Here is a 20,595-nt window from a genome sequence, read left to right on the forward strand (position 1 = left end):
TGAAACCGTATTGCTCGTTGTTCAGAACAGAGGTATTCATATTCTAGAGGGTGGTCGTCATTTTGTGCCATCCCTCCATCCTCCTCGAAAAAAAAATTTGTGGCAAACATGATTCTGTTTCACACAGTTACAGATATACAGGGCTTTTAAAAATGCAACGTCCTTTTTTTCTTCTACTGTTTGTAACCTTGATAGAGACCTCAGTAAGTAAAAGGTTATTAAGAAAAGTTGTTCAACTTGGTTCTCCATGTGTCAAGGGAGTAGTATGGTAATATCCCAAGTATGTATAATAATGAAGATACTTAAACGAGGGAAGTATTTATACAAATATTATTCTGAAAATTGTTAGTTACAATCAGAAGGTTAATTGGCAACAATGGCAATACTTGAAATTGAGACAAATGTTCTCCCATCATGCTACATTCCCACTTTTGTTCCCACATTTGAATATCAATTGCAAGGGATGTCACTTGTATTCAAATCTCAAGCATTAACTGTAATCTTTTGCACCAGAGTGACACAACATTTTTCAACAGTGTGCATCACGTCATCTCAGTCTCTTGGTTGTGCATGTGCAGTGAATGCTTTTTCAAAGACTGGGTGGAGTATATCGATGCGTACAGTTTGTTGTGTCTCGTGTGAACAAATCTGCATGTCACTTGTGGCTTTAGTGTGAAACCTCTTCAAAAGCCTTATGGAAGTCAACTTACAATCCTATTATTAAGAGTAGAACACTAACTGATGCAAGTATATTTTTATCTGCTTGATCTATGAAATGGGACACTATTGGTTGTGGAAATTAATTCAATACACAATAACAAAAATTAGTCTTGTTACTTTTCTGAGACACGCTAAGTATTTATATATGTAGTTTTGAACAATTATATTGGTTGTGCATGGATTGTGAATTTTACTTGTATTCTGACTATAGGAATTCACCAGAAATCTTTTTCCGCTTATTGGTAACACACTCTTAACACACAACATATTGCAACATTGGAACAAACTTTCAACATTTCTTGACGACATCTTCACATCTTCAGAATAAGTAAGGTAAGACTAAGACATATTATTAAGATGAACAGGAAAGCACAGGAAATGATGACTTCCATTGTTGTTGGAGACAGCATATCCTATTTCGAGAGGTGGTGTTATGTGGATCAATTTGCAAACACTGATATTGTTGAAATTCAAACGTGCATGGTATAATATGCAAAAACCCAGCACAATATATTAAAAAAACATGTTGCATATGCTAAAGTATAATTGTTTGAGAAAGTCATTAAAAGTAATGTCAGTGAAAAGGTTCTACTCAGTATCAGATTATTAATCAATAAATTTGCTGATATTAATCTTAGAAATAGCCTAAATCGTATTCCTATGAAAGATTATGCAAATGTGTGGGATTTTTTTCTTTTTTCTTGTGATATGTTAGGAAAATAGTTATTTATAATACAAGCAACTGTTTTCTAGTTATTATTAATACTGTTTCCCCAGTATAATCGGCCAGCCTCCCATGGCAGAATGGTTAGCATATCGTACTACTTCTCCAGGGGTCCTGAGTTTGAATCCCAGCCTGGGAATGGGTGTCCTTTGTTAGTGTCCTTTCATCATATCATCATTCATCCTCATCTTTGTGATTAACAGAAAAGCAAATTAAAAGAAACCAAATCAGTCAATCCCAGTACAATCTGTGTTTTTTCTTCTTTTCTTTTATGATATTTAACAACTTCCTTGCTTTATCAATTTAATGTAGAGACAGAACTGAACTTGATTTAAAAAAATAATAATAATGTACGAGGGTGGATCATTAAGTATCACACAACAATTTTTTTAAAAAAGAATTTTAATAGATAAAACAACATAAATTATACACAATGAAATCACGTCTTTTAGCTACTTTTCGACGTAGGAGCCATCGGGAGATGCAAAAGAATAAAAATATTGAATTTTATATATTTTATAGAGAAGCAGTAAAATAATAAGTCAGTATACTCACATATTTGTGCGAAATAAGCCAAACGACAGCATGAAACAGCTCGAAATATGCAAATGATTCGCTAATCTTAGCGCATCGAAATGAGGCCCCAGTATTACCCCTCGCGCCGAACCCTCCCGCCAAGTTTCCTATTGAAGGCAATGATGTTCGTCGGCCCAGCTCATCGCAGAATGGTGCGAATCTCTCTGGTCTCTGCCGGTGCAGAGAACAGCCGAATGCTTCCGAACAGGCAAACAGGTCCAACGACCTGTACTTTCCCCCACTGTTGAAGGTCTGGGTCATAACAGGCCCTTTTTTCAGCCCCCATCCCCATGTTTACAACCACGGCAGGGTTTGTCTGGAGTCATCAAGATTCTTCCGAGTGTCCAGTAGCGTGCTCAAGGAGGGGTGGTGAGGATCATAATTCTGATTAGGCTCAATATTCTTTGAAAAATAAAGAAGAAGGAAAAGGCAGGGAAAGATGGCAAAATGAGGACTTCATGAATGACTACTAAAAAGTACACTTGACCCCCCCCCCCTTCCTTTTTCAAAAATACTGGGCACACCACTCGAATGTCTGCTATTTCCACTTGTTAAGAGGAAAAGCACACATTGAACGATATGAATCTGCTTTTCATTATCAAAACAACAATTGGCGGCAAACCATAAAGGTTCTTTTTACCTTTAAACGTGACAATTGAGGTGTTTGCATTTCAGTTTCCATCATATTTAATAATTCTCGTCGTTTGGGATAGAATTATGCGTCTCTTGTAGTCGTAAGGTCTGTGGTATGAGCTTTACATTGAATTGGCAATGACCTTGGCGTTTATCACAGAGAAGTATTGTGCCGCCCCCCGTTGATAGATCGAACCTGACATTTGGAAAATATTGCGATGACTACGTAAAAATTTCACGCTTCGCCACTGTTAGGAGCCACTTCTTTCAACACATTTTTCCCATAGTGGCATTAGTTTCAATATACCCTGTTCATAGAACTCCGTCATTTGGGAATACAGCCACTGCACTTCTTCATCGGAATTAAAGTGTTGGCCACCTAGGAATACCACTTACCGTACCCTAAGAAATGTTGAACCGCTCCGACAAGGTTCTCAGATGGATCCGCCGGTCATTGGGAAGGACAGCTCAATTTCTGTAACATTCCGTTCTGTTGCATCTGTTACTTGTCGCCAGGAACGTGACAAGTAAACAAGGTTCACACGGTCTCCTTGAAAGAATGCTCACCTCCTGGAGATGTTGCTACGGTCCAAACAGTGTTCCCGATACACACCCAACATTTCCCTGTGAATGTCACTAGGGTTTTGTCCTTTCGCCCACAAAAGATGAACTACAGCTCTTTGCTCTTCATGCGTTGACGAAGATAACATGTTCATCTTTGCAATCTTTGCTAAGTAGTTCACGCTTCTGCCGCAAGAATTATTCTAGCCCGAACTTCAAACTATACGTCTGTAAAATTGAACGTCCCAGCCACAATAACATGGTGGGAAGAAATTGTTGTGCAATACTTAATGATCACCCTGTTATATTTGTGTTTTCATAAGCAAAAGGACTAGAAGGAAATTAGCTTTGTATGTTTTATATGTGCATTGTTTAAAGAAGTTAATACATGAGTGGGACTGCTTATTTAGTAGGCCTTTGTAACGATGCTTTTATTTGTTTATTAATTAATTTAATTAGACTGGGCAGGTTTTAGTTTTTTGTGTTTTGCTGATGTTAGTGGCATTTATATTACCGAGAATGCAACATTTGTGAATATCTATGTATTCCTGTATGTTTGAATTCTTGGCCGTTGGGGTAGGCAGGCGTGTCGCTGGACAGCTGAGCAGCAGAAAATTTCCAGTAACGGCTTAGGTCATTAGCGGGACCTCTAAATAGGAAGGAAACGGAGCAGTGGCTCTCAGATATTTGGCATAGTACAGCGAGGTGAAGAGGTGTCTTTCTCTATAAGATGAATGGGAGAACTTGCTTGATACTATGAACCAGCGGGGACTCTTCTTTCTCTCTGTAATACACACACTTGTTGTCTTCACATTATTCACTAGTTCATTTCATGTGGGAAATCAGGTATACACGCGCACATACCTTCGGCCACCTTTTTTGGTACTGAAGGTTTATTTTTTTCATTTTTTTTTTTTTTTACTCCTGAAGCCAGTGGCTACACAAGTCTACACACACTCTTCAGGACACAGGGTACACCGAGATGGGGATTTTGTGAATAAGCTTTAACTTATGTAAATAAGATGATATGAATAAACCTGCATATATCAAAAGGGAAATGGACGCTATGTTATGATTTGAAGAAATAGCTGCCTAATGTCAATAGTTATATCCATAGAACTTCAGATACTGCATGTTTTTGAACCTAGGTACAAGTTTATAAAATGTATGGGAGTGTATATTGAAGGTGTGAGGTGTAAATCGCAATAAAACACAATCTACACCTATACACCTTGCTATCGGCTAATATGATAATATTATAGTAAAGAACATTCAGAAAGTGCACATATAATGAGTCATATTTACCAGTGGCGTAGCATGGACATTTCGGGTGGGAACGCCAAGTCCGAAGGAAGAGTCGGCCCTTTCTTGCTTAATAATTTACTTATGGGATTAGTCGCCACGAGTATTATTTGCCTGAAGTAAGCTGGGTTTTCAATAAAACATCATCATTGCATGTTTTAGCTATAAAATTAGATGCCTCACTATGCCACAGATGTTTTGAACTCTGGTGTTCTATACCTTTTTTTATATCTTTCTCCATGACGCAAGTCATTAAAAACCTACCTGAATCACAAGCGCCTCTGCACAGCAGTAGATGTCATTGTTGTGGGCGATCCAACTACTGATTGATTTGGTTTATTTTACTTCGCTTTTCTACCACTTTTGGTTAATTGCGAATATGAATATGAGTGATGATATTGATGAAGGGACACTGACAAAGAACACCCGTGCTCACGCCGGGATTCGAACCAGGGACCTCTGTCGTCTTGGCGCACTGTGCAAAGCAGAGTGGATGATCCAAATATCGTACACTCTACTGACGTAACAGTGCCGATTAGTAATTCAGACCACTGTTTATTACATCTTGAGAATGCTGATAAACATTTTAAAATAATTTTCTCCAGAGACCATTCGATGATAAGAGTTTTCAAATGAATTCTAAACATTTCCATTCACACAATATTAAGTAGTTAGATAATAACGAAAAAATACAATAAAAAAATAATAGTTTTGCGGGTTAAGTGGTAGAGCAGCCACAGGCTGAATTTCTATCACGAGGACTTCACCAACTTATTTGACAAAAACTGTGTTGATCTTTTAGTTTCTAATACACATCGCTGTTCGTGCGATAAATTATACAATGCAGTGGCCATTAAGAAGCAGTATATTTGAGATTGGTAAAGTTACGTCAGTCAATATTGCGTATTGTAGCATCACACAGCACGAGTTGCATGAGCGCGAAGAGCGAAGAACCGGGTAGGAATTCTGCCGCTATCGTCTGCTTCAGAAGCCAGGAAGGGTCACATGAACCAATCACGGTAGACCTCTCGTACGCCGGCGTAAGAGAGCCCATTTACGCACATGCTGTAGAAATGGAAGCTTTCCCTCCATAAAGGCAGCAAGGAATATAGGAGTCCTGTACGCCGAACCTGCTCGGCATCTGGCCGTGAAAGGCATTGAAAAGAGATGCTAGAACGAGTGTTGAGAGTGGAGCGTTGCAAGCGGATCGCGAAAAATAGCCATTATAATGCCATGAAGGTCAAACATATATGAAATTAGTCACGTTTTACTTTATAATCACAGCATTTAAGCATTTTTGAAATTTTAAATCTGGGAACGCCGGGCGTACGGGCGTACTATAATGCTACGCCACTGATATTTACCCTATAATAGCGATACCTTCTCAAAAAAAGCTCCTTCGGTTTTAAATTATCCTGTTCCCGCAATTCTCTTCTGACAATTAATGTGAATTTCTGTGAATGCAATATGTTATTTGAGATTTTTTGAAGAGTCCACTTTATGCACAGATACGCTGATCGGGACTGGGCCCACAGTTTAAAGTGGGATCCAAACCACTATGTGCCTCTGCTGGGTATCAAACCCAGGACTTAAAAGATGACGATGTTACCACTATGCCATCATTTAAGCCCTGAAATTGTCAAATGTCAGGTTTACGTTCATTTTCCAGGGAGTCATGTGCCATTTTGCAGTAGAAGACTTCCTGGTACTCCATAAAGTTACAAATGGACAGGTCTTTCCCTGCACCGCCACCTCTCGTTTGGGGATCTTCTCGTGGGCTGACTGCTGTCAGTAGGATTTTCAATTTGTTGAATTGGCATTGGTTTGGCCTGTTGTTTTTTCCTATAAATCTATCAAATTCATGGTAACAGCCATTAATGAACAGAGTCTATGGTGTTCTTAAAGGTTCGCATATCACTTTTTTTATAGATGCAAAATAATCTTAACAGTTATTTTTCGTGGTTTTTATTTTAGTTTATCTGCGACGTTTCGTTCTGGTTTCCTAGAACTTTTTAAAGCTACATTAAGATATACATAAAATAACACAACTTCATATGCCTAGTCACTCTATACTTGTAAGGAATGAATGACTTGTGTCCTTATTTCCTCCTAGGTAAACTGGTTTTTCCTTGCAGGTGTTCCTTACAGCTGGCTGTTTCTCCCCCTCCCCTCCATCCGGTAACCTACTCCTCTTGTCTTCCCTCCCCTCCTCCTTCTGGTGTCACTGACCTTCCCTTTCTCCTTGAACTCATCTGGCAACTTGAAATCTTCCAATTTTGTGCAAGGAAAAAACAGTTTACCTAGGAGAAAATAAGGACACACAGTTATTCATTCCGTAGACTAGCCATGTGAGGTTGTGTTATTGTTAGGGAGACAAATTTATGGTAAATAAAAACTGAGGAGAGTGGTAAATAAAATGTTAGATCAGCGGTATATACCAGTGGTGGAAAAAAAAATTGGCACACACTTTTTCATTATAAGAGGAAACAAGATACAAAAGAGCTATAAATTGATAAACTACTTCATTTTTATATACTGTACACATACACAAGTACTTAGCTGTCCAACCAAAAAGAAAACATCAACACAAAATCACTTCATTTCTAAATTGCATATCTCAAGTGATTTATTCTTTGTATGTATTTGAAGGATATCCTTGCTGTCCAACAAATAAAATAATCACTACTGCACATACACAAACACATGTTGAAAATGATAAACAAAATTCATTCATGACTGAACACAAATGACACTATTGTTTCCCTTGATGTGCGGGAACAGACCAATCTTATCGCTGCTACAGCTAGCAAGTTCAATGGAACTGGAAGTTGAGTAGACATTCTGGGGAAGAAAGGAATGCAGCTCGACAGGGAGCGAAGTATTTGATTTGAGATTATGTGCATGGGAAATCCCAATTTGCAGCATCTTCGCGATGTGGTCGAATATAAAATGTTCTTCAGCTGCAAGTGGTAGGAAACTTTAGGCAAACGTTTCGTTACAAATCGACAGTTTGCATGGAAAACCTTGATTGCCAGTTTTTGTGTGTTTTCTACTTAATTTGATGATATTTCACGGTTATTTTGTGAAAAAGCGTTCATTTCGTGGAAAAGCACACATTTCGCATTACTTCGCGAATAAAACTCATGCATATTTCATCATTGGGGTGTAGTTACATGCAGAATGTTCAAAATTGCATCTTTTTTTCACATTTCGCGATTTCGTGCAAATTCATTGTCCCTAGTTATTTTATATATATCTCTTAGTGTAGCTTGAAAAAGTTCTGGGAAACAGAACGAAACGTCGCAGATAAAATAAAATAAAAACCACTAAAAATAACTCTGTTAGATTATTTTGCATTAATGAACAGAGGTGTCATATTCTACAAGAAACATATAGGAATTGGTAAATTATACATTGGCATTCTGTTGGTGCTGGTAAGCACACCATATTGCTACATCCTTACTAACAAGAGAAATGGAGCAATCCTATTATAATGGTGATTTGAAGCAACAGTCAAGTTTACATTTTTGCATGTTTTCTTTTTACAGGCATCCTCCACCAGTTCAACACCAAAAACAAGTGAAATGAGCTACAGGATCGAAAAGAGTGCAAATGCTATCCCCATACCTCCTCCGGATCAGAAAGGTGAACATGTCCGGCTTGTTCAAGATCCATTGCTGAACTTGGAGAAAGAAAAGAGTTACAGTGCAGGCAAAGAGGCAAGTTCAAATGTTGGAATATAGTTTTTGCAACTGTTGAAGCAGTTCTTAAATGGTCATTATCAAATTATTTGATTCAAGATAATTACTTATGCACAAGGTCTGTCAATAAAGTAATGACTCTCAACATACCTCTGTACAGGGGCGCCAACTTTTCAAAATTATTGGGGGGGGGGGCCTCTGATCACTGAAATAAATTAATGAATGACTCACTTTCTCCCTTTTTTTAAGTTTTGGCCTCAGTGTTCGGAATCTCGTAAAAGCTAGGGGTGTGCAAGATTCCAAAAAGTCGGGACCGGAATCAGGGAAAAAATTTCTCATCCCGATCCCAACTTATCGGGATCCCGAGCAGTCGGGACATATCGAATCCTCATTTTAAAATGTCGTTATTTCTCGACGTTTTCTGCATTGTCAATTTCTGGAACTTAGTATTTAATCCAGAAATCACTTCAAGTGAAAATGACGTGTAGAATTCGAGATTTTCAGAGCTTCGGGAAATTTCGAACATTTCCTGTCGCTTCTGCTTCTCTTCTTCTTCTTTTTGACAAGAAGAAGAAGAAAAAAATCCACGGATGGACATGTCACAAGTTTCGTCAACCATAATAGCAAAATATTCCCGACTTTTAATATCTGCTACCACGGAGCGCAAAACAGATCTTCCTAATATATCAATGATCTCGTTCTGAATGTCATGTGAGAGCCATTTGTAGCCCGAACGTCCCATCCACTACTCTAGTTCATGCACATCATCTTTTGAAACTCTTTTTAGTAAAAATTTTAACAATACTTATACTGTCTCTGGTCATAGCCTCCCCAAAGTTGATGGTTTAGCGGTCTCAGCCCCCCCCCAAAGTTGATGGTCAAGAAAATTTGAAATGTGTATTTAAAGTTAAGTTCATGTGGCACAATTCAGAGTAAACTTTACAAGAGAAGCAAAATAATGCATTAGATCCTCTTAAGCAAAATTATTTGGGGCTCTGCCCCCACATAGTTAATATTGGGGGGGCTTGAGCCCCCCCAAGCCCCATGGAGTCGGCGCCTATGCCTCAGTACAATCAATATGTACAAATCAACTTTATCTCCTTCAAAATAGTTCCCTTGCAAGGGCACACACCACTGGAGATATTGCTCCCACTCTTCATAGCAGCACTGGAAGTCGGTAACTGGAATCGCCTTTAGTTGAACGGTTACAGCTTTATCAATGTTATCAACTTCCAAAAATGGCATTCTTTGAGGTGGATCCTCAATTTGGGTACAGGAAAAAGCCTCAGGGGGATTCATACCAGGGAAATAGGGGGACTAAGGAACCACAGAATGCACTTTTTAGCCAAAAATTCATTCACAGAGATCGCCGTGTGAGAAGGGGCATTGCCATGGTGAAGCATGGAAGTGTTGGTAATGTCGAAATTCCTGTGTTAAAATTTGATGGCCCGTAGCATGGGTCGTGGTGTGTGGGGTTCATCTTTAACAGATTAACGGCCCTCTGAAAATACTTTGTGCCACTTGAACTCTTGTAACGTTGACAAAACATGCTCCCCATATTCCTGTTTTTATTTTTCAATTGGTTAAGTGCCATTTTCACTGAGCTTCATACAAAATGAAATTGCGCTCTTGCAATCTGTGACACATGACAAACAACCGCTTCACGAGAATATAACCTATTGGTACTAACGACATACAACTTGTACCAGCAGCCAATGAGATGTTGACTAGCCTTCCCTTGACAGGTGAGCCCTTGCCAGATGGGGTGCAGTGTTTCCAGTCTCATTACTTTATTGACAGCAGTTCTAACGTCAAGTAAATTTTGGAGAGGCAAGATGGACATAAACATGTGTATAATTGTGTGGGAAACTGGCTAAAAGGAACTGAATGCAAAATTATACACTGAAAGAATGGTTAATGGGGATCTTGTTCTACTTACTCACTCATCCGGGATCTTGTTCTACTCACTCACTCATTCGGGATCTTGTTCAACTCACTCACTCATCCGGGATCTTGTTCTACTCACTCACTCATCTGGGATCTTGTTCTACTCACTCACTCATTCGGGATCTTGTTCAACTCACTCACTCATCCGGGATCTTGTTCTACACACTCACTCATCCGGGATCTTGTTCTACTTACTCACTTATCCGGGATCTTGTTCTACTCACTCACTCATTCGGGATCTTGTTCAACTCACTCACTCATCCGGGATCTTGTTCTACTCACTCACTCATCCGGGATCTTGTTCAACTCACTCACTCATCCGGGATCTTGTTCTACTTACTCACTCATCCGGGATCTTGTTCTACTCACTCACTCATTCGGGATCTTGTTCAACTCACTCACTCATCCGGGATCTTGTTCTACTCACTCACTCATCCGGGATCTTGTTCTCACTCACTCATCTGGGATCTTGTTCTACTTACTCACTCATCCGGGATCTTGTTCAACTTACTCACTCATCCGGGATCTTGTTCAACTCACTCACTCATCCGGGATCTTGTTCTACTTACTCACTCATCCGGGATCTTGTTCTACTCACTCACTCATTTGGGATCTTGTTCAACTCACTCACTCATCCGGGATCTTGTTCTACTCACTCACTCATCCGGGATCTTGTTCTACTCACTCACTCATCCAGGTTCTTGTTCTTCTCACTCACTCATCTGCAATCTTGTTCTACTCACTCACTCATCCACAATCTTGTTCTACTCACTCACTCATCCGGGATCTTGTTCTACTTACTCACTCATCCGGGATCTTGTTCTACTCACTCACTCATTCGGGATCTTGTTCAACTCACTCACTCATCCGGGATCTTGTTCTACTCACTCACTCATCCGGGATCTTGTTCTCACTCACTCATCTGGGATCTTGTTCTACTTACTCACTCATCCGGGATCTTGTTCAACTTACTCACTCATCCGGGATCTTGTTCAACTCACTCACTCATCCGGGATCTTGTTCTACTTACTCACTCATCCGGGATCTTGTTCTACTCACTCACTCATTTGGGATCTTGTTCAACTCACTCACTCATCCGGGATCTTGTTCTACTCACTCACTCATCCGGGATCTTGTTCTACTCACTCACTCATCCGGGATCTTGTTCTACTCACTCACTCATTCAGGATCTTGTTCTACTCACTCACTCATCCGTTATCTTGTTCTACTCACTCACTCATCCGGGATCTTGTTCTACTCACTCACTCATCCGGGATCTTGTTCTACTCACTCACTCATCCGGGATCTTTTTCTACTCACTCACTCATCCGAAGTGGGAGATCATCCAAGCAGGTTTTGGGTGACGTGTGGTCAGCATGACAGACACCGTCGTCATTGTAGATTTTCGTGACTGGGTTATGCTACTCATTCGTAACTCCCCAATTTCCTCACGATGGTGGGTTGCCACCGGTCCCATACACAGGCCGAAATCTCAAGATAACTTGTTACGCGTCCCCCAGGAGACTCAATCCTGCATGCATCCTGTAGCCAGAGCCCAAAGCATGACACCTTAGACCATGGACACAGTGCAGGACTTATACATATGATCTCATATATGCCGGGTGTTCTGTTTGTGTTCATATTTGTACCTCCTGTCACTAGATTGTTTATAACTTAGAACTTTTGTTGACATTTCTTTCTGATATATTACTAGTATTGGCAATCAACTGAAGTTGTGTATTTTTTTGTAAATATCAAATCAGGCCAATATTTGTATCAGTAATATAAGGTATGCCCAAATGAAAAGGAGACCTTTGCTGTAGCGGCGTTGTATTGAAGAAGGTAAATATGATTGCCGATAGATGGGGTGGCCTTTGTCCCAATTTGCAGGTGTAGCGAACGACTTCGCCTGCTGTTTCCTCAGTTGGCGAGAGTGGTTTTGCGCGGACGTGTGCATTATGGATTCCTCCAGATCAGTGCAGAGAGCTGTAATCCAATTTCTTTGCGCAGAAGGCGAGCATGCTTCACAAATTTATCGCAGGCGGTACTGCAACACATTGCTAAGGCTTAACCTTTTGCCGCCCAAGCATCTCGAACGAGATACCCAAATGTAACCCTCACTGTCCCAAGCATCTCGATCGAGATGCTGTGTCAAGGTCGTAGTTTTTACGTTATAACTTTTCTATTTTTGGCTAGAATTTCGATTTTATTTTTTTATATTGTTCCTAACACATGTATTTAACAGAAATGGTTTTTTGCATTTTTTTTTGTCTTCATGAAAATGGAGGGGAAAAGGCGGGAAAAGGTACTTCTCTTTTGCGGCTCTTTTCAACGTCAAATTTTTGCCAATAAAGGAAGACGGGCTTTGTTGTTCTAAAGCAATGCTTTTCACTCCCGTCTGTTAACTGCATTCGAAGGAAACTTGTTTATCAGTATCCGATGTCAAAATGAAAGTTTTCCATGAGGGTGCATGCAGGGGGTGCGGGGTGGGGGAGGGGGAAGACTGCTTGTTGAATCTGTGTTGTGAGAATGGAATTTTGAAACACGCTGAAGGAAACCTTTTTTTTTAGCACAAGTGTCCACAATTTGCGACAGGGGTTACCCTGCATTGTCTAAAAATAGAATTTTTTTAAGAAAAGTATTTTTGAGGGGATTTCCCCCTTTTCCCCCTCCATATGTACGCCGAATGTGCATAAATTATATATCGTCTGAATCTGTGATTCATTCTGCGTACAACGGTATATCTTTCATATCTCTAGGGCATTTAGTTTCTGAGCTATAGTAATTTCAAGGTACCGCTGCATTTTGAAGCTTGAATGAGTGGTGTGCCCACCATTCCTTTTGGGGGTACAACTCAAGTTACATTGGTCATACAACAATGATGCAAATATTTTTCTGTTTCTTACATTCCAGCGATAAGTTCTATGTGCATTTTTAACTTTTCATATCCTTTTTTTCAGGGGGGGTGGGGGGCAAAACCCCATTTTTTAAAAGAAAAAGCATTTTCAGGGGATTTCCCCCCCTTTCCCCCTCCATATGTACGCCGAATGTGCATAAATTATATATCGTCTGAATCTGTGATTCATTCTGCGTACAACGGTATATCGTTCATATCTCCAGGGCAAATAGTCTCTGAGCTAAAGTCATTTATAGGTACCGCTGCATTTTGAAGATTGAATCAGTGGCGTGCCGACCATTCCTTTTGGGGGTACAACTCAAGTTACATTGGTCATATGATAATAATGCAAATATTTTTGTGTTCCTTACATGTCAGCGATCATTTCCATGTGCATGTCGACACTGTCATGTACTTTTTTCTTGGGGGCAGGGTGGGGGAACCAATTTTTTTTCCCGAAATTTTGGAATTTTGAGAGTTAGTCCCCTCCCCCCCACCACATATACGCCGAATTTGCATAAATTTCATATAGTCTGAATCTCTGGTTCATTCCGCGTACAACGGTATATCACTCATCTCTCTAGGGCAATTAGTCTCCGATCTACACTCATTTAATTGAAACTCTGCATTTTGCTCAAAAACAGCTCGGTACCGAGAGGCTTACATGTGGAAATGGCCTTGGGCGCCAAAAGGTTAAACAGGCCATGAAAAACAAGCTCAGAGGTAAGCTCTGGAAGGGGATAGTGCTGTTCCAGGACAACGCTAGGCCACATGTGGCCAAGAAGACCCTCGACCTGCTGAGAACATTTCACTGGCAAGTCCTCACACATCCTCCATACAGCTCCGATATTTCCCCATGTGACTCCCATATCTTCGGCCCCTTAAAACAATTACTGAAAGGTCAACGGTTCACCTGTGACAAGGAAGGCAGAACACCGTGGAAAACTGGATCGTAAGCAACCCAGGAGTTTCTACACTGAAGCCATCCGCTCCCTTCTACACACTGGGATCAGTGCATCAATATCAATGGCAATTATGTGTAGGTATCATGTTACACATTAATTGTAATTCACTTATTATGTAATGCAAATATTCTGTAATATAATACTCTTTAGATATAACCGGTAGTCTCCTTTTCATTTGGGCATACCTTATATTTGTTATGTATCATTTGCAATTGCAGGAAGAGATACACAATGTTGAGAGGCCAGAGGGGATGCTTATTGCTAATGCAAACAGGCAGCATGACTTTCTAGAAGACAATAAACCTTATTGGCACGGGCAGGCTCCACGTGGCGTAGTGCCTGCTCCATTGGGCTATGATTTCAACCATGTGCAGGTAGGTGATAGCTCCAGACATGCAAAAGTGTTTGTGCAATATCGTGCGAAGATTTCATTGGTGCTGGCCTCCATGGCAGAGTGGTTAGCACAGCATGCTGTGACATGAGGGGTTCCAGATTCAAATCCCAGCGTTTGCGAGTGTCTGTTTATAAATTTCATCCTATCAATTAGAGGCAAATATTTTTGGTAAATAAAAAAAAGCAAAATTTCGGAACAAAAACACAGTCACTTTCAATGTTATGGTGGTGAGAAATCGGATCTGAAGTGAACATAATTTCTAAGTTTGATTTAAAAACTGCACTTATTACACAAAATAAACATATCCCTTCTAATAGCACATTTATGTAGTTAACAGAGTATTAAGTTTATTAATGTATAAAGGGGTCCATTTTTGGTTCTCAAATATTTACTGCAAAATTAGTCAGTTTTCCATGAACTGCATAACTCACAGAATAATTCAAACTTCAGAAAGTGTCGTGTCAGTAAATAAACTCTAAATGTCGTGTTTAAGAGCCTATCTCGCATTTTGCAGTTCATTTCGCATCATTTCATGACAAAACAGGTTAGGAAAATGCACCTCACACCTTTCAGAAACATAAAAAATTAACATTACAATGTGTTATTTCACATCTCGTGTTTTCATCAAAAACTAAATCTGCATGCCTCTACCTATCATCACTCATCCTCATCTATGCAACTAGCCAACAGTGGGAGAAAATTGATGCTAAATAACAAAAATCAAAGTAAATTAAATTCATTGATTTAAGTATAAATTTCAGTTAATGATAATGCACAGTTATATACTTTTTTGTTCCACTGGTGAGTCGTTGAACTCCTACTTTTTATTTATTCTGTATGGTTAGGAACAATGCAGTGGAAGTTACCTGTGGCCTGCAGAGTCTGGGATTGGCTGCATATATCGCGCACCATTTTATCATATTAAGAGAGTAATGTAGTGGTCATATTTGAAATACACACGTCTAAGTTCTGGATTTGGTTCAAATGTATTATGCTAGTTTTTTCAATTTAATTGAATTTGCAATTATGACTTTCAAGTTTCCACATTTTCATAAAGTTTCCATTTTTGGAGTATCTAGTAACGATATGAATTTGATTTTTTCAACATAGGTGTAAAATTAATGTGACTGCAAGTACACGAAATCTCAATATTAAATCTGAAGTTGGTTATGAACTATGCAGTGTTAAATTACCTGCTTATTTTTTTGTTGCAATAAGATAATAGTTTTTCTTGTATGTACGCATTGCTTGCATGATAGAATTATTTTCCTGTAGTTTACGGTTATTACAAGCATAAGAAAACAGTTTTTTCTTTGTGACGTTTCAGGAGAACACACGCTCCTTTCATCAGACATTTATTTTCATTTTGACTAAAGATACAGTTATAACAATGGTTAGTAATTTTTAAACAAAAAGAATCCGTTATATAATGGATGTTGTCAATGTTACATTGTTGTAATATAGCAACTTAACTGTGAAAAAAGCAGTCTATTTTATTTTTATTTTAGAATTTTTTAAATTATGAATCCCAAATATCATCAGGTAATTCAAATTCATCATTGTTTTCACAAAGTCTCTTGATGTTTTCTGTTACATTAAATTTTAAAGATGGTGGCTTACTCCATTTGTGAAAAAGAAAACTCCACACTGGATCTATGTTACCATTTTCATTATTTAATTTATTCCAGTGTTCTTCTGCAATGAACGAGGCTTCCCAGACATTCAACTCTGTGTTTCCCGTTAATCTTTTTAAAACCCTTCTCTTTTTAATCAAATGCTTCTCTTCGATGATATGAGTTGACAAACCTGTTCTTGGGTTTAGATTTATAATGTCCAAATCATGTTCGTGCCATCTTATTGCCATTTTCCTTGCTGTTTGTCCCACATAATCTTTTGAACATGAACAACTTATATTATATATTCCTGTGGTTTCCACATCTGGTAGCGAGTTTCTCATTTTGAATTCATTAAATGTACATTCCAAAATTCTTGGTGATTTAAAAACAATTTTGAAATTAAAACTTCTAAAAATTTTTGCAATTTTATGTGAGAATCCCTTGTGGAATGGAATGCACACAAATTTCTTTTCAACAGATTTTTCATCTTTGTCTGTATTTCTCTTTTCCTTTAGTTTTCTTGCAACTTGTTTTTTGATTTGGTTTATTCTGTTAGTGTGAAAGCCATTTTCTTTTGCTATATTAAAGAGCCTTTCTTCTTCATTTTTGATATCCTCATTATTAGAACATAGTCTTTGTGCTCTCAGGAAAAAATTTAAAAATATGTTATCCATTGTTATACGCGAATGTTCTGATTTGGCATGGATGTATTTTTCCCCCGCTAATTTTTTTCTATGGACTGATGTTTGAATTGTTGAGTCAGTTGTCTTAATTTGCAGATCAAGGAAAGAAATTACATTGTTATTCATGGGTTCGCAAGTGAATTTTATGCGACGATGTGATTCATTTAACGATTTAAATACGTCCATGATGGTGTTCTCATTTTTAGCAATAATTAGCACATCATCTACATATCTGATGTAGAGTTTGATATCCGCACCTATCGCATTAACAATTGGAGATTCTATGTAATGAAGGAAAATGCTGGAGATGATTCCGGATACTGGGTTTCCCATTGATAGACCATTATTTTGCTGATAGATTTTGCCATCAAATATAAAGTAATTGTAATTTGCACATACAGTAAACCATCGAACCATTTCCCATGATTCTACTGGGTTAACCTTCATCTCAATAAGCCATCTGTGTAATGCATCTGTGGCACCTTCTATTGGGACACTAGGATATAAATTTTCAACATCAAAACTTGCAATACGATACTCACTATTCCAAACAATATTTTTTAGTTTCATTGTCAAAAATTCAACCCTGCCGATTGCCTTTGGACTACCAAAAACTCACAAACCGGGAACTCCAATACGACCCATCATTGCAACTTTCACACATCCTGCATACAAACTATCCAAATATTTAGTTGAAAGACTTGCTATAATTAAACAACAAACACCATTCAGTGTTAAAAATGCATATGAAGTCAAACAGAAACTAAAAAATATTGTTTGGAATAGTGAGTATCGTATTGCAAGTTTTGATGTTGAAAATTTATATCCTAGTGTCCCAATAGAAGGTGCCACAGATGCATTACACAGATGGCTTATTGAGATGAAGGTTAACCCAGTAGAATCATGGGAAATGGTTCGATGGTTTACTGTATGTGCAAATTACAATTACTTTATATTTGATGGCAAAATCTATCAGCAAAATAATGGTCTATCAATGGGAAACCCAGTATCCGGAATCATCTCCAGCATTTTCCTTCATTACATAGAATCTCCAATTGTTAATGCGATAGGTGCGGATATCAAACTCTACATCAGATATGTAGATGATGTGCTAATTATTGCTAAAAATGAGAACACCATCATGGACGTATTTAAATCGTTAAATGAATCACATCGTCGCATAAAATTCACTTGCGAACCCATGAATAACAATGTAATTTCTTTCCTTGATCTGCAAATTAAGACAACTGACTCAACAATTCAAACATCAGTCCATAGAAAAAAATTAGCGGGGGAAAAATACATCCATGCCAAATCAGAACATTCGCGTATAACAATGGATAACATATTTTTAAATTTTTTCCTGAGAGCACAAAGACTATGTTCTAATAATGAGGATATCAAAAATGAAGAAGAAAGGCTCTTTAATATAGCAAAAGAAAATGGCTTTCACACTAACAGAATAAACCAAATCAAAAAACAAGTTGCAAGAAAACTAAAGGAAAAGAGAAATACAGACAAAGATGAAAAATCTGTTGAAAAGAAATTTGTGTGCATTCCATTCCACAAGGGATTCTCACATAAAATTGCAAAAATTTTTAAAAGTTTTAATTTCAAAATTGTTTTTAAAGCACCAAGAAGTTTGGAATGTACATTTAATGAATTCAAAATGAGAAACTCGCTACCAGATGTGGAAACCACAGGAATATATAATATAAGTTGTTCATGTTCAAAAGATTATGTGGGACAAACAGCAAGGAAAATGGCAATAAGATGGCACGAACATGATTTGGACATTATAAATCTAAACCCAAGAACAGGTTTGTCAACTCATATCATCGAAGAGAAGCATTTGATTAAAAAGAGAAGGGTTTTAAAAAGATTAACGGGAAACACAGAGTTGAATGTCTGGGAAGCCTCGTTCATTGCAGAAGAACACTGGAATAAATTAAATAATGAAAATGGTAACATAGATCCAGTGTGGAGTTTTCTTTTTCACAAATGGAGTAAGCCACCATCTTTAAAATTTAATGTAACAGAAAACATCAAGAGACTTTGTGAAAACAATGATGAATTTGAATTACCTGATGATATTTGGGATTCATAATTTAAAAAATTCTAAAATAAAAATAAAATAGACTGCTTTTTTCACAGTTAAGTTGCTATATTACAACAATGTAACATTGACAACATCCATTATATAACGGATTCTTTTTGTTTAAAAATTACTAACCATTGTTATAACTGTATCTTTAGTCAAAATGAAAATAAATGTCTGATGAAAGGAGCGTGTGTTCTCCTGAAACGTCACAAAGAAAAAACTGTTTTCTTATGCTTGTAATAACCGTAAACTACAGGAAAATAATAAGATAATAAAATGAAGAATAATTTTCAGCTAACGCTTACTAAAATAGACACTCGAAGATCTGAAATGAGGTATATTTGCCTTTTTTTCCTCTTGTGGAGTACAGTTTTATAAGCATGTATACCTAGGGATCGATAATTTTGATGCGGACAGTACTTATGTTCTTTAGCTATTGATCCCAGAAGAATGACAGAAATATACCACTACTGTTGATGTTGTGAAAGTGGCTCCAAATATATTAACTTTTTTATTCTTTCCTTTCAGGATGACCAGAATTATTTTCAACCTCGAGTAGAAAAAGATATCAACAAAATCCATTCCGAGCTGCATCACGGGATGAATTCCGTGCACAGGCCTGTACGAGCTCAGAGATCAAAATCCTTCCAGATCCCGTCTGATAACTTCTCACTAAAGAACTTCCTACCAAGCAACATTATACACTCCTCAAATAACGTTCTGCGTGCACCTAGCTTCAACAATAGGGTGAACGATCTAAACGTGGGAGCGAACGGATTTCTGAACAAGAACAGCGTGCATAACAATCGGCTCCATTCCGCTCACCAAGCACAAGGGAATATAAATCAGTTCCGTGCTCCGATGCAGCCGGTGGAACACAACGGAAACCTTCAACTGGATGCCCCAGGACACGACGCCTGGCAAAATGTTCAGTTGCAGGCTCATGCCGGTAAAGAAGAAAGCCACCAGATCGATCAGCCGCTGGCTCCTGATCATAATGATCAGGGTAACCAGTTTGTTTTGGTGGGAGAAAATGATCACCAGATAGCCGAGCCTCATTTGGAAGGCCATTATATTGACGGAGCGCAAGGCCATAAAGAAAGGTATGTGAAAGTGAATTTCATTGTTGAAGACATTCTAAATTGCTTTGCTGTTTACGGTAATTAAGTAGGGCTGAGCCGACACCAATGCTGATGTATTGGTTGGAATTTATATACCGATACTTTTCCGGCATATTGGCTATTCATGGTCTCCACAAGAGTGCTGCGAAACACTTTGGTGGAGTCAAATTTTTATAGAAATTAAACAAAATTTAAAGTTTCTTTCTAGTCTACACTGGTAGGCGTCTACCAGTCAAGAAAAAGGAAAGAACGTTATACTTCAGTGGCGGTACCTCCATGGAACAGAGGGAACAGGCTGTTCCCTTCTACTTATCCCCCTTTTTAGCTACTTAAATTATCTATAATAACATAATAAGAACACTTCTTTCTTCCGAAATCAACATGCCGAAGAAAAACTTTCACCGTGACTGGACGTTTGTTTACTTCACCTACCCTCATCATCCCACCCTCTGCTGTCTGATGTCAAGTATTTCCGACCAAGTAAACGATCCTCGTGCTGCCACCTTCCACCACGGAAACTGAACACTCTAGCTGTTCCCTACGAGAGACATAGCAAATTTGTTTTCCTTCGAGTTTTTGCTATGTGCTAAAGTTTAATTGCATCATAGTGGTAGTTTTGAGTGTAGTAAGTCTATAGTTTCCTAACCTCATTGCA

At 38.4% G+C, this 20,595-nt stretch overlaps 1 protein-coding gene across 2 annotated transcripts in view; it reads left to right on the forward strand.

Annotated features, from left to right (window-relative positions):
- Positions 1–20,595, forward strand: part of LOC145996145 (uncharacterized) — a 71,476-nt gene that overhangs the window by 32,315 nt on the left and 18,566 nt on the right. For both annotated transcript variants that reach the window (XM_083132481.1, XM_083132482.1), the window contains exons 7-9: positions 8,065–8,239; positions 14,248–14,399; positions 19,348–19,922. In XM_083132481.1, the coding sequence (XP_082988607.1) occupies positions 8,065–8,239; positions 14,248–14,399; positions 19,348–19,922 (902 nt within the window). The remainder of the gene's footprint in view (positions 1–8,064; positions 8,240–14,247; positions 14,400–19,347; positions 19,923–20,595) is intronic.

The sequence above is a fragment of the Lepisma saccharinum genome, chromosome 12 (assembly GCF_977018435.1).
Source record: "Lepisma saccharinum chromosome 12, izLepSacc3.1, whole genome shotgun sequence".
In the NCBI taxonomy this organism is placed as follows: Eukaryota; Metazoa; Arthropoda; class Insecta; order Zygentoma; family Lepismatidae; genus Lepisma; species Lepisma saccharinum.